The sequence below is a fragment of the Rousettus aegyptiacus genome, unplaced genomic scaffold (genome assembly GCF_014176215.1).
Source record: "Rousettus aegyptiacus isolate mRouAeg1 unplaced genomic scaffold, mRouAeg1.p scaffold_m13_p_12, whole genome shotgun sequence".
NCBI classification, from domain to species: Eukaryota; Metazoa; Chordata; class Mammalia; order Chiroptera; family Pteropodidae; genus Rousettus; species Rousettus aegyptiacus.
The window spans coordinates 59,087,618-59,099,667 of NW_023416287.1; the positions used below are offsets into that span (position 1 = coordinate 59,087,618).

The 12,050-nt window shown below is 34.2% G+C and overlaps 1 protein-coding gene across 4 annotated transcripts in view; it reads right to left on the minus strand.

Moving 5' to 3' along the window:
* The window catches only part of ZNF521 (zinc finger protein 521), a 263,268-nt gene that overhangs the window by 225,577 nt on the left and 25,641 nt on the right, over nt 1-12,050 (minus strand). For all 4 annotated transcript variants that reach the window (XM_016120335.2, XM_016120171.2, XM_016120247.2 and 1 more), the window contains one exon: nt 9,503-9,682. Coding sequence is in view for 2 of the 4 variants with exons in the window: in XM_016120171.2 (XP_015975657.1) it covers nt 9,503-9,682 (180 nt within the window). In the remaining 2 variants the exon portion in view is untranslated. The remainder of the gene's footprint in view (nt 1-9,502; nt 9,683-12,050) is intronic.

The following is a 12,050-nucleotide window of genomic DNA, read 5'->3' on the forward strand; positions in this document are numbered from 1 at the left end:
TGCCCCTCCCAAGGCCTATTAAGAGGTCACAGATCTCTGTGACATTGCTGCCATTCCCCAAAGACAAGATCCCCAACCATGGATGGACTAAGTACAAAAAGAAAGGATAGGAAATTAGTCTACTTTCAATAGCTTCTCTAGCCAACTCACTACCCTATAAAGGAAATAGGTATCTATCAATCATAACTATTCTATGTGAAAAAAAATTTTTTTTCAGTGCAGTCATACAAAAGTATAAAAAGTCAACATCTTAAGCTTTATCATGTTGAATTTCACATTTTAGAACAGTCTATATGTGGCAGAAATGTTGTGTGCACAAAACTGTATCCAAATAGCGAAACATTGCTCTCCTTACAAATCAGACTGAATGACTGCAGAGGGCTGAGGAAACAGTTGGTCTCTTTTAATTCATCTTCCCCCACAAAAGAGACCCCACTGTTTCCACATCCCAAATACAGCCCTTCATTTATAATTTTTATACTTCTCCACAGGGACAAAGTGACAGCTTAAATTACCATCAATGACCATCAAGGACACAGTGGAAATTCTTGAAGATATTCTCCCATGGTTTGTGTTCCTGACATTTTATTTACAATTTTTGGCAAATAAATTCTGAAACTACAGAATTGGATGATTATATATTCGTTATTAATTATACAACTAAGGCAAAACCATTTATCTGAATCAACTGTGGTTCCATAAGACATCCAAAAGATAACATTTTTTTAATACACGGACTAATAATGCCAGTTGTCTTCTTGAATTCTATTCATTTCAAAATGCTAACTTCAAAATACCTCAAATTAATCAAGGAGTAGATAATTTGCAAATATAGTTATAGCTAACACAGGATTATTCTCCAATTAGGTTTTACTTATAAAAATAAAGTGAATACACCATTTATTTTCTATTTCTAGGAGGTTTCATCTTTCAGAAACTTTCCATTCTTAAGCAGTAGCTTTCCTGTGATTCGCATGGTATTAACAAAGGCTGAGAGTAAAAACACCTAATTTTAAAATGTACATCAAAAACTACAGAGAAATTTTCTTAAATTACCCCATCCACCAAACTATTTAATTTTAATAAATTAATACAGGTAATAACTCATCATTCACATTGGGAAAATGTAACTCATAGATACAATCCTTTTGTAAATCCAAATTACAATGTCCAAAGGCATTCAAAGAGCATCTAGGAAATAATGAACCTAAAAATGGCTGTTTTATATCCACATTTTGGTAGAGAATTTCACAAACATATCAAGAAGAGAACGGTGGACTACACAGCATTATCAAGTTTTACGACAGCAAAATTGATGTGGAAAATCACAAAGCTTTCAAAGCAGGTAATAGTTTACCTGACCACTCCTCTAAAATCAGAAAAAGGAGCTAACTTAGCCAACAGCTCTAAGGTTGCAACCAGTTATAAAGGACTGCTTTTTTCTCCAGCAAATGCATAGAAGAACTTAGCAAGGGCCCTGCCAGACGAAGAAAATGACACACTTATTAGCTCCACTACTGTCTCTAAAACTGTAAGGAGCAGAGACCCACTGAGTTGTTTAACACAGGATGAAGTAAATGGTAGTCAAGATACTCTGAGTATTTAGCAAACAATCAGATTAGATACCAACCATTAATAGCCATCAATAAACAAATCAGACCTTCCTGAAAGCAGCCTGCGCACCCTTGCTTTTTTCTGTCTCTTCCCACATCTCAAAATAGTATAGTTTACTTAATGCTCAGTGAAACATGTATGGATCATCTCATTTAATGCTAACCAAACTAATTCACACAAAATCCCCACATTCTGAAAAGTGATTTAAAAAGTTTTACACACAGAAACTACAGGATATTGATAATTGAACACAGCAAATCAACAGCAAAGCTGGCCCTCCCACTCCTAGCTCTTTGCCAGCCACTGCATAAAGGAGGGGTAAGAAACACTTAAAGAGATCTGACCAAATCCTGGAAAAACAAAATGGAGATCAGAAAAATTATGTGAAAAATAGCATCATGTTCACCATTGATAATGATGAACTTCATTAAGAAGTATAACAACATATTTTCTCTTTGGTGGTTTTTGAGATAACTTTTCCAGCACTCACAGCCATTAAAATAAATTGTCAAAATAAAGGAGCCTAGACCAGGACTTCGAAAGAAGCACAATTTATTTTTAAAACCTGTTTGGTTCATCTTTACTTCATTTTTCAATTTCAATTTTTGTGCATGTTGTATCATTTGTATACATGATGTATTAATAAATACCTATTGTGTAGATGCATATGAATTATTTTTTACCAAAAAGTTTGAAAACCATTAGCCTAAAAAATAAGAAGTATGTGCAGAGGGGGCTGGGAATGGACTCAATAGAGGACATCAAACTGCATTTGGGGAGCTTAGAAGATTTCAAGAATGAGTATACTGAAAAGTAAGAAAATATTTTAGGTAGGAAACCAAGAATTGATCAAAATGGAAGGAAATGAGAAAATGAAACATACAGTTCCTTAATATATAAATAATTATATAAAAATTGATAAAGTATGAATGAGTTAACATAGAAATTAATATACAAAAATAAAAATAAGTTATAATGACATAAGCCTAATTGATATAAACTAAAAAGTTAAAATGTCACATTTATTTTATGTAAAATATTTCAACTGATTTGAAAAAGAAAACAATAAAGTTTCAGTATGCTTCTATGAAAATGATACTTCATCCATAAAACACTCATTTCCCTTATTCCCACTGCCAACAGAACTAGCTGTTATGATATTTGATTGTCAAGTAGAACCAACCAGTCTTTAATTTGGAAAGAAAAAAAGTCTTTCATTTTTTAAAAAAATTCTTTGGCCAAAAAAATTCCAGACATCTAAAAGTCTTCAGTTCACAAAATCTGTGTGAAGCTTCCAGGAAGTCTCATAAGTTTAAAATCAAAGTAAGTGAACGTATACTATTTAATACTGAGGTACAGTACAGCGTCCACTCCTTGGTTCAGTTGATTTTCTTCAAAAATGTGAACTTGTACAGTAATAACATTTGTAAAGAAGCCACAAATACAGTTAGGGCTTTATAAACCTGGTCTACAAACATGTTCTGCCAAAGTGCGACATCCTTGCTGTCACACATATCTCTACCTACTCATCTTACCAACAGTATGGTGGGCCAGAGGGTTCAGAATGAATACCATGCAATTTAGATTTTTCTGCATTTACGCGGAGGCAAAGCACATTAATGATGTGAAAGAACACTTAACAGACAACTCAAGTTTGCAAATTAGCAGGAGAGAAGAGAAAAATGACTCAGAACAACAAGCATACAATATTACCAAATGCACTTTACACATTTATCCTGTGAAGTATAGCTTAGTTTTGATGATTTACAATGCTAGTTCTAACTCGGCTTTGTAAGCATAATAGAGTCTCCGTAATCTCAGCCTTCCCCATAACACCCTGCTATTAAATCTTTGTTGAGAAGTGTGATGAGACCTCTCTGGCTTCCAGCCCTCCCCGCCCCCTGAGGGAATTGGCAAGAAATGATAGGGTTTGTGGATTAGTAAAATGAGAGGTTCTCTGTGCTTTTCCCTCTTTAAATATATATTTTGCTAATCTATCTTCTGCACCAGAGAGTCCCAACAGCATTACAGCGTTGATTTCGCTCCCTTCCCAGACTCTCTTTCCTTCCAAGAAAGAGAGCAAGGCTGGGGCAAGACAGGTGGCTTCCATCTACTGCTGAAATTGAAGAGTAGGATTTAATTTTTTTTTTCTTTCACCTTTCCCCTTATTCCTTCAAGCAGGGATCAACATAACTTACACATGTTGAATTGTAGACTGGAGGAAATTGCACCATGAAACAAAGAAGAAAGAACTCTTTGTGAGTACCACCTTGTCCCTTACTATCCTTAGGGACTGTTTCACTTTCTCCTAGATCAGGACGCTTGTCCAGAATAGAGCTCACACTCCAGCCTACCACATCAGCGATGAACTCCATGAATTGTGCGTATGACCCTTTAGACCCCTGGGTCTCCTCCTGGACCTACTGTCTGTGAGTTCAGTCGAGGTTACCGATATCTACTCATGAACTGACCTGGGGATATTCAATCTCCAAGATGACTTTCACATCTATGTCAAGAATTGATCATCTTGCTCCATATTTGAACTTCATCTTCTAATGCCTGGTCTAGTCTGGGCTCACTTGGCAAGACTATTCCAGGATTTCAAGACTTTTGGTATAGAGTGTATCTGTTTCCATCTAGGCAGATTCTCATAGGAATGGCCTCACCTTTGGGAATGAAAGTCACCAAAAAAACAGATCTTAAGTTACCAAGAAACCCTCTGTTAAAGGATGGGAGGAATCTCAAGGGAAAGTTCCTATCAGTTCTCTGACAACGCAACTATGTAACTCCTATAGGCATATGACAGTAGAATACTTCAGTTTTCTGTTCTTTTGCAATGAACACGTATTAAGATGTCCTTCTCTCCTAATTCTATCTATACTTAACCCATGGGTACACTACTCAGAATTCCCTCTTTATTCATGTAAACTGTCCACCAAAGAGTCTTCGGACTAAAGTCTACTTGAGTAAGACAGAACATGTAAGTAAACACTTCAAGATTAATAGAAGGGAAAGGGAAGCCACAAGCAAAGAAAAAAGTTGAGAGGACAGCAAGAGACTACAAAACAGGGAAGAAATAGAGGAGAAATACGAATGACAAAGAAATTTAGAGTCTTGAAGAAAGGACAAGAATCAGGAAAATTAGCAAATATACAAATATGGTTAGATGAAGTTAAAACACAAAAAGAATGAAAAATAATAATGAAAGATAGAGTAAAACTAAGAGGGAAAAGGAAAACAAATAGAAATATACTCCTCTGCTAAACTAGCACTTTGTCCATCAGCAGCAGGAGGAGTTGGGGAGCAGCAGCACCAAGAAAAGCAGTAACTCAAACAGCAGGAAACAAAAATTAAAAGTCAGACCTCCTAACTTATATTAAAAGGCTATACGTACTCAAGAAAGAAGGTAAAAGTATCATGTTACTTTTTTAATTAAAATGCTTCAGTGTCTTTAATCTTTTCCAGATTAGACCTTTAGCCAATTCAAGTCTCAGCTTTAATACCTTCAACAGACATGAATGATTCCTGGTTTTGTTTCTCCCTCTTTTTTGCTCTCTCCCTCTCTCTGATCCTCTTCCACTTTTCCTCATCAATCTACCAACCTCCCCCAAGAAATCATTCTGAACAACAATAAACAGGACCAGGGTCCATCAGGTTCACCTTTCCTGAAATGTGTTTCATAAATTCACAAGTAAGCCTCTGTTTTCCTACCTTTGAGTCAAATGTTTTGGTATGTGAGCAGAGACTAAATTCTCTGCTTTCGAAAGCTTAAGATCAAAATATTTTATTAGAGTTTGGGTTTTGGGGGTTTTTTTTAGATAAAAACAATATTTAACCCATAAATATTATCTTCACCATACCATGAGCTGAAAATCTAGTATTTTCTTCACTGATATTAAAATTGTATAGTATAAAAAGAAATATATATATAATATATAAAGTTGTAAAGGAATAATGTGTTTTGCTTCTATTTCATAGAGCTGAACATAAGGATAACTATATGACAGGAACGCAATAAAAAGTAAATACTAAGTAAAATTTAAAGTTTAGTTTTTAACTATTTGAATTTTAAAGTTAACCTTGCACATGAGAGATGACCCACTCTTACCTAAAGCAAGATTTCTTGCTGGCATAGTATGTACTGGCCATGTCAGTTAAGTTCCCGTGTCTTTATCCTAATGTTAGTGTTGATTCCACATCAGTCAAGCTTCCTTTAAAGAACTAACTATTCCACTGAAAATAGAATCGGACCCACTGTCTGCATTTAGTGGGATTTTCCAAAACTTATTCACTGAGGAAAAAATATATTAAATGAAGTCAATTAAATGTATGAGCTAGAAAATGCAAATAAACCCACAAAGAATACCTATATACACCCAACAAAATGCTAAAATTAAAAAAGACTAGTAACACAAATATTAGCAAGGATGCACAACTGGAACTCTCAGATATTACTGGTGGGTGTGTAAAATGCTGTAACCAATTGGGATAAAGGTTCAAAAGTTTTCATATAGTTAACCATACTCCACCCTACTCCCACAATCCAGCAATTCTACTCCTACTTATTAACTCAAGAAAAATAAAACATATGTCCATAAAAAGATCTGTATAGAAAAGTTCACAACAATTTTATTCACAGTAATCAAAAACTAAAAATAAACAAAATATCTAACAAGAGAATCAAAAACAAATTATAAGATGAAATACTGCTCAGTGATTTAAAAAAAAGAACAAATTACTCATATATACAACATAAAGACTCTCTCAGACATATGCTAAACAAAAGAAGCTGGACTACAAAAAAAAAAAGTACATACTGTGTGACTTCCCTTATAAGACATTCTAGAACAGACAAAACTAATCTATAATTTAAAAAACGTAAAAGCTAGTTACTTCTAGTAGAGCATTACTGATTGGAAAGGGGTGCAAGGGAAATTTCTAGGGTGCAAGCAACTATCTTAAAAGAAATGTGAGTCACAGTGGTATATGTATTTTTTCAAAATTCATCCAATGATACATGTACAATTTATATATTTCACTGTGTGTAAAAGTTATGCTAAAAATTATAACAATATTTATAAACAACATTTAAGCTTGTTAGTTGGTCTGCGTGTCATGATGATATGAATAAGCAATTCTGAAACTTTTAATGCGTATTCGAGATTCAAGAACATGAGTAACTATATTGAAGATGATAGAAGCTAGGTTTCTCACTGCCAAAAAAGGTAGGAAAAGGAAAGTAAAAACACTAAAATGTACCAGAAGTGTTGGATTTAATTAGAGGTTCCCATAAAAACACATGGTTCTTATTAGAGAGAGAAAAATACACTTATGTGTACACATGTGTATTTTATGAATTATATTCAATATACTATATTCAATATGCATTTACATTTCCCAATTGTGTCTACTGAAAGGTCTATAATTGATATACCTATAACAATGAGCACACAGTGCCCATATATTAGTTTCTAAATACCTTTGTTCTCTTAAAGGAACAACAGCTCCTTGGGAAAAAAGGCTGATTACAGGCCTGGGATGAGAACATGATGAGCCTGGAGCATCTACCTATAGAGAAACTAAGTAAGTTCCCAAACAATGATAGAGACATAGTAAATAGACACAGGATCCAGTCTGAATGAAATCCCACTGGCTAAATCTTGGGCATTCTGGATCTCAAAATGATAATACTAAATTATGACCTACTGAATAAAACTTCAAAAGTACATGGTGATATGAATAAACAAATAAATGAATAAGAAAGAACAGTATAAGAGGAGACCAACTAATACAAAAATACAAAAATTATAGAGTTAAAATAGATATTTTAGGATGAGTATATTTACATAATGACAAAGTACCTTCCCACAAATTGCTTATTATTCACAAAGGCAAAATAGTAACTTTACACTGGAGAAAGTTGGTGGACACCACCTTAAACGAGTATTCACCGTTGACTCACATTGGGACAAATCAATATCACTCATTTTCTGATCTGATGCACTGAGAAGAGCACATCATTTGGTGGTGTTCTTGCCATGGACGTACATAAATAACCTGAATTTAATCATGAAGGAGCATCAAACAAACCCAAATATACAGGGACATCCTATAAAGCAGCTGGCAGGTACTTGTCAAGAAAGGCAAAGAAAAGCTGAGAGGTCATTCCAAGTGAAGGGAAAGAAAAGAGACCTGGCAATTCAATGTTATGCATGATCCCGAATCCTAGAAGACGTTAAAAAAAAAAAAAAAAAAAAAAGGAGCTCTAAAGGATATTATTGGAACAACTGTTGAAATTTAAACTTTGATTGTGGATTAGATAAAAGATAATAGTATTCTACAGTGTTAAATGTTATCTTTCCTGATTTTGAATAGTGTGCTGTGGTTATATAAGAGAATGTATTTGCTCTCAGGAAATATGCAGGATATATTAAGAAGGGTGTGATATTTCCAACCTTCTCTCAAATGATTAAGAAAAATGGATGAAAGAGAGACAATGATAAAGCAAATGGGATAAAATGTAAACAGTTGGTGAATCAGGTAAATGGTATTATGGGAGTTACACATACTACACTTATAATTTTTCTATGAATTTGGAACTGTATCAAAATAAAATTTACCAAAAACCACAAAAAGTAGGTACACAGTCTATGTTCATATAAGCTTCACCAGTTCCCATTCTTATGTTCCAAAAACTGAAAATGGGTTTTCTGAAAGAAAATGATAAACTTAATGCAATCCCTTCTTGAGAAGCCACAGTGCACTTTACTGAAGAAGTCTATTTAATTGGATTTAATCCAACATTTTCACAATAATCTGTGTCGAGAAACCTGGTTAAAATGGAACACCTATTGAAATCTTACAAAAATATCAATATTCTGTGGAAAACAGTTGAAGAACCACTTGTCTAGTAAATACGTTTCCTACACATGGTCAATTGAAGAAAGATTTGTGCTAAGAAAATAAGATGAAGGAAGAGAACTACAAACACACACAGACACACGCACACACACACACACAGTGTCGGCTTCCAGTATAGTAAGAGAAAAATGACATGAATCTAAAAAAAAGATATCTACCTAAAATGTCCCACTTAGTCTCATATAATACATTCTTGTATATTTTTATTTATATATTTTTAAAGAAGGTAGAAAGCTAGTAAATCAAGCTTTAGTTTTAGATAACAATTAAATTCAATACGGCATGCTTCATGTCATTTTAAATCTGATTGTTCTCATGAACTGTACAGCATGTTCCCATGAACTATATAACAGCATAGCATCTGTGCCTTAGTGAGTACCTACTATAGGCCAAAGTCTCAGAGACTACAATGATGAATAAGACAGTTCCTGCTATCCACGAGCTTTCAGTCTAATGAGGGAGATGGAAAACTTAAAACGTGCAAACTGTGATACTCAAGAATAAGTAAACATTGAACTTTATGGTAACACGAAAAGGCACCAAACTCAGCCAGAGAAGGATCAAGAAAAGTTCCCTTGAGGAGATGATATTTAAACTAAAACAATGTAATGCATACTAAATTTCTTTGAAAAAAATATTCAAAAGGTATTCTTAAACTTTATTTTAGCTACCCAGTGTTAGCACCTATAAGACATTACTGTAATTTGAGAAAAAAATGGAAACGAAAATATATCCGTTAACTATTAAAATCTAGGTACCATTCAAAAGCTAAGAAGGACTGACACTGAGTTTGCCCTAAATCACCATCTTAGAATACTTTCTAAATCACTATCTTAAAACACTTCTAGAATTACCTAGCTAGGTATTTAAGAATGGGAGTACAATAATTAGAAGGGGGGGAGGGGAAATGAACTGAAAAATCAGAAATAAAACAGTGAGAAGACAAGAAGTGATAAGTATTGTTTACCTGTCAGCTGACATTGATTAATCTTGTGTTCCGTGATATCGCTCAGTGATTCGAACACCTGCAGGCAGCTGTCACAGCTGTGCACAGCCTCGTCCTCTAACTCCTCTCCGTCTTCCGGCCTCTTCTTACAGTCTATTGCCTCTCCATCTTCAGCCTTGTCTTCAAGTTTACAGTTGGGGTCTGAAAAAAATCAGGACTGTAAGTATAGGGTTTAAAGACAGGTTATTTTAAAGTAACATTTAATCTTCTACTACCAAAAACAGAAACGCAATTTTCCTCGAAGTTGCAACGGGAGCGCTTTATGGCAGATTTTATTACAGAAGAATAAAAAGTGAGTCATCCCTAAAATTTTTCATTTCGTGATGTCTGAAGTTTTTCTTTTCTTCTCCACTATGTAGCCCTTTTCCCATCTCCTCTTCCAAATAATTTGTCACCCTTAAGGTTAACTTTGCCACTTTTTCATAGTCTTTTTTTTTTGGGGGGGGGGGGGGGAGGGGTTGCTTTAAAAAAGAGAGACAAGTCATTTTTAAAATTAAACAGTCTCCAATGGAAAGAGTAAAAAAAAAAAAACACTGTGCTTAAGAATGAATTTCTTTTCTGTTAAATATACTCTTTCGTGGGAAATGACCAGAATTAGCCAAAAGTCTAGAATAAGCTAAGCTAATTACCATAGGCACGAAATTGACCTTTACTTAAGAACTGGTCAAAACACACAGTTACCCCATTATTTGCTTGACAGCGATAGCAAAATAAGCTCTACTACACAGCAAAATATTCTTACAAACACAACTTTAAGTGTAAATATCTTGTTATGTCTGTTGCTTTCAAAATCAGCAAAAAAATAAAACAAAATACACAATGAACAATTTTAAATTATAATCTAGTCAACAACTTTTGTTGGCATTACCAACATTGAAAGCTAAATAATGGGAAAACTAAAAATAGTTCCATTTTAATCCTAAGCATGCTACAAACAGAGCAAGGGGGAATAAAAGAGTAAAATACAAGTAATGTTTTCACATAAAACTCGATAAATACTTGAAATGTTTTTTTGATCTTTATGCTATCCTTTGGCTTTTTTTAGAGCGGTATCTCCAAACATTACGGCATTGTTGCTTCTCTTTACAGAAAAGCAAAAGGAGGGAGAGAGAAAGAGACTATGCCTGTTTAGGGATAATGAGGATCATGTAATCTATGACTTAATTTATGGGACATTAATTTCTAATAACAAAAAGTCCTCCAAAGTCAGAAATAAATTATGTCTCAGAGTAATTAGTTACAAAAGAGTTGTATTGAACTTTCTAAGAAATATGTAATGCATTATCTGTAGTCAATTTTTTCTAAATGGGAGGATAAATATTTGAAATGTTATAATCAAGAATTCAGAAACAAAATTAGTCCAAATTTCTTAGAAAAGTCCATAAGTACCTTAAAGTGCTTTCTGCTATCTTGCATGGAATAACACTGCTACAAACCCTACTTCCACAGGTAACTATGCTCCCTTTTTGCTGGCAGTTGTTTCAAAGCCTTTCTTCACGTCTGCAATAAACTTAACTATATCACCACCCTTCAAAAGATTCACATATGCCAAAATCAACTCACATTCGACATATATAGTAATCTCTTGGGTTTATGAAAAAAGCAGAATTCCCATCTCAAAAAGCCAGTAGTTTTGTTTGTTTGTTTAACAAAGAATGTAGTCTTTAAGTAAATTGGTTATTTGAGTTGATTCACCATCTGGAAAATTATTATCTCAACACTCTACACAGTGCCCATTTCAACATACTGGGGTTTAGACATCTCATTCCTGGGGGAGTAATCACAGGCTCTCTTTCGTTTGGCTTGTACTTTGCCCAGCACAGCACCGTGTCCAGGTGAGTGCTTAGTAAATATTATTTAGTGATGATGAGAAAGCAGAGAAGGAAGAAAAAGAGTACATAAAAAGTCCTTTGCTGGTATTTTTTCTGAAAACAGGAACAGACAAGTTACCTTCAGATTAAAAAACACCTACATGACTACATTTTTCAAAATCAACAATATATGATCCACCACATTGGGCTTTGCTGGTTTCAAATGTTTCATCTATACCTACAGACACAACAAATGGGTAATGGTTCAAACACCTCAAACAAACTAAAACCAAGTGGTAAAACACTGCCAAATTAGACAGTAATTCAGGAAAATAAATAACTGTCCTAATTATGGCAAATTGGCCCCTACACCATTAAATACTTGTTGGAAGGCAGCATGCACACACTGAATACTTAGTTGTTAAGCATGAGTTTCCAGTTTCTCATAAAACTGACAGCACTCAGGGAAATGTGGGTGCTAGGTCTGAATTTTAATATGATTATTTAAATGCTACACATCAAGTTTGCAGGCCTGTTTGTTTTTAAATAAGGAGACACTCTCAATACTTTAAGTAGTAGGCAGAGAAAAATGATAAAAACTTGCCTTCCTTATTATTCAAGAATATGAACACTTTACCTGAATCCAGTATCAAAAAATATAAAATAAGAATGCACACATGAAGCTTTAGCTCATCAAA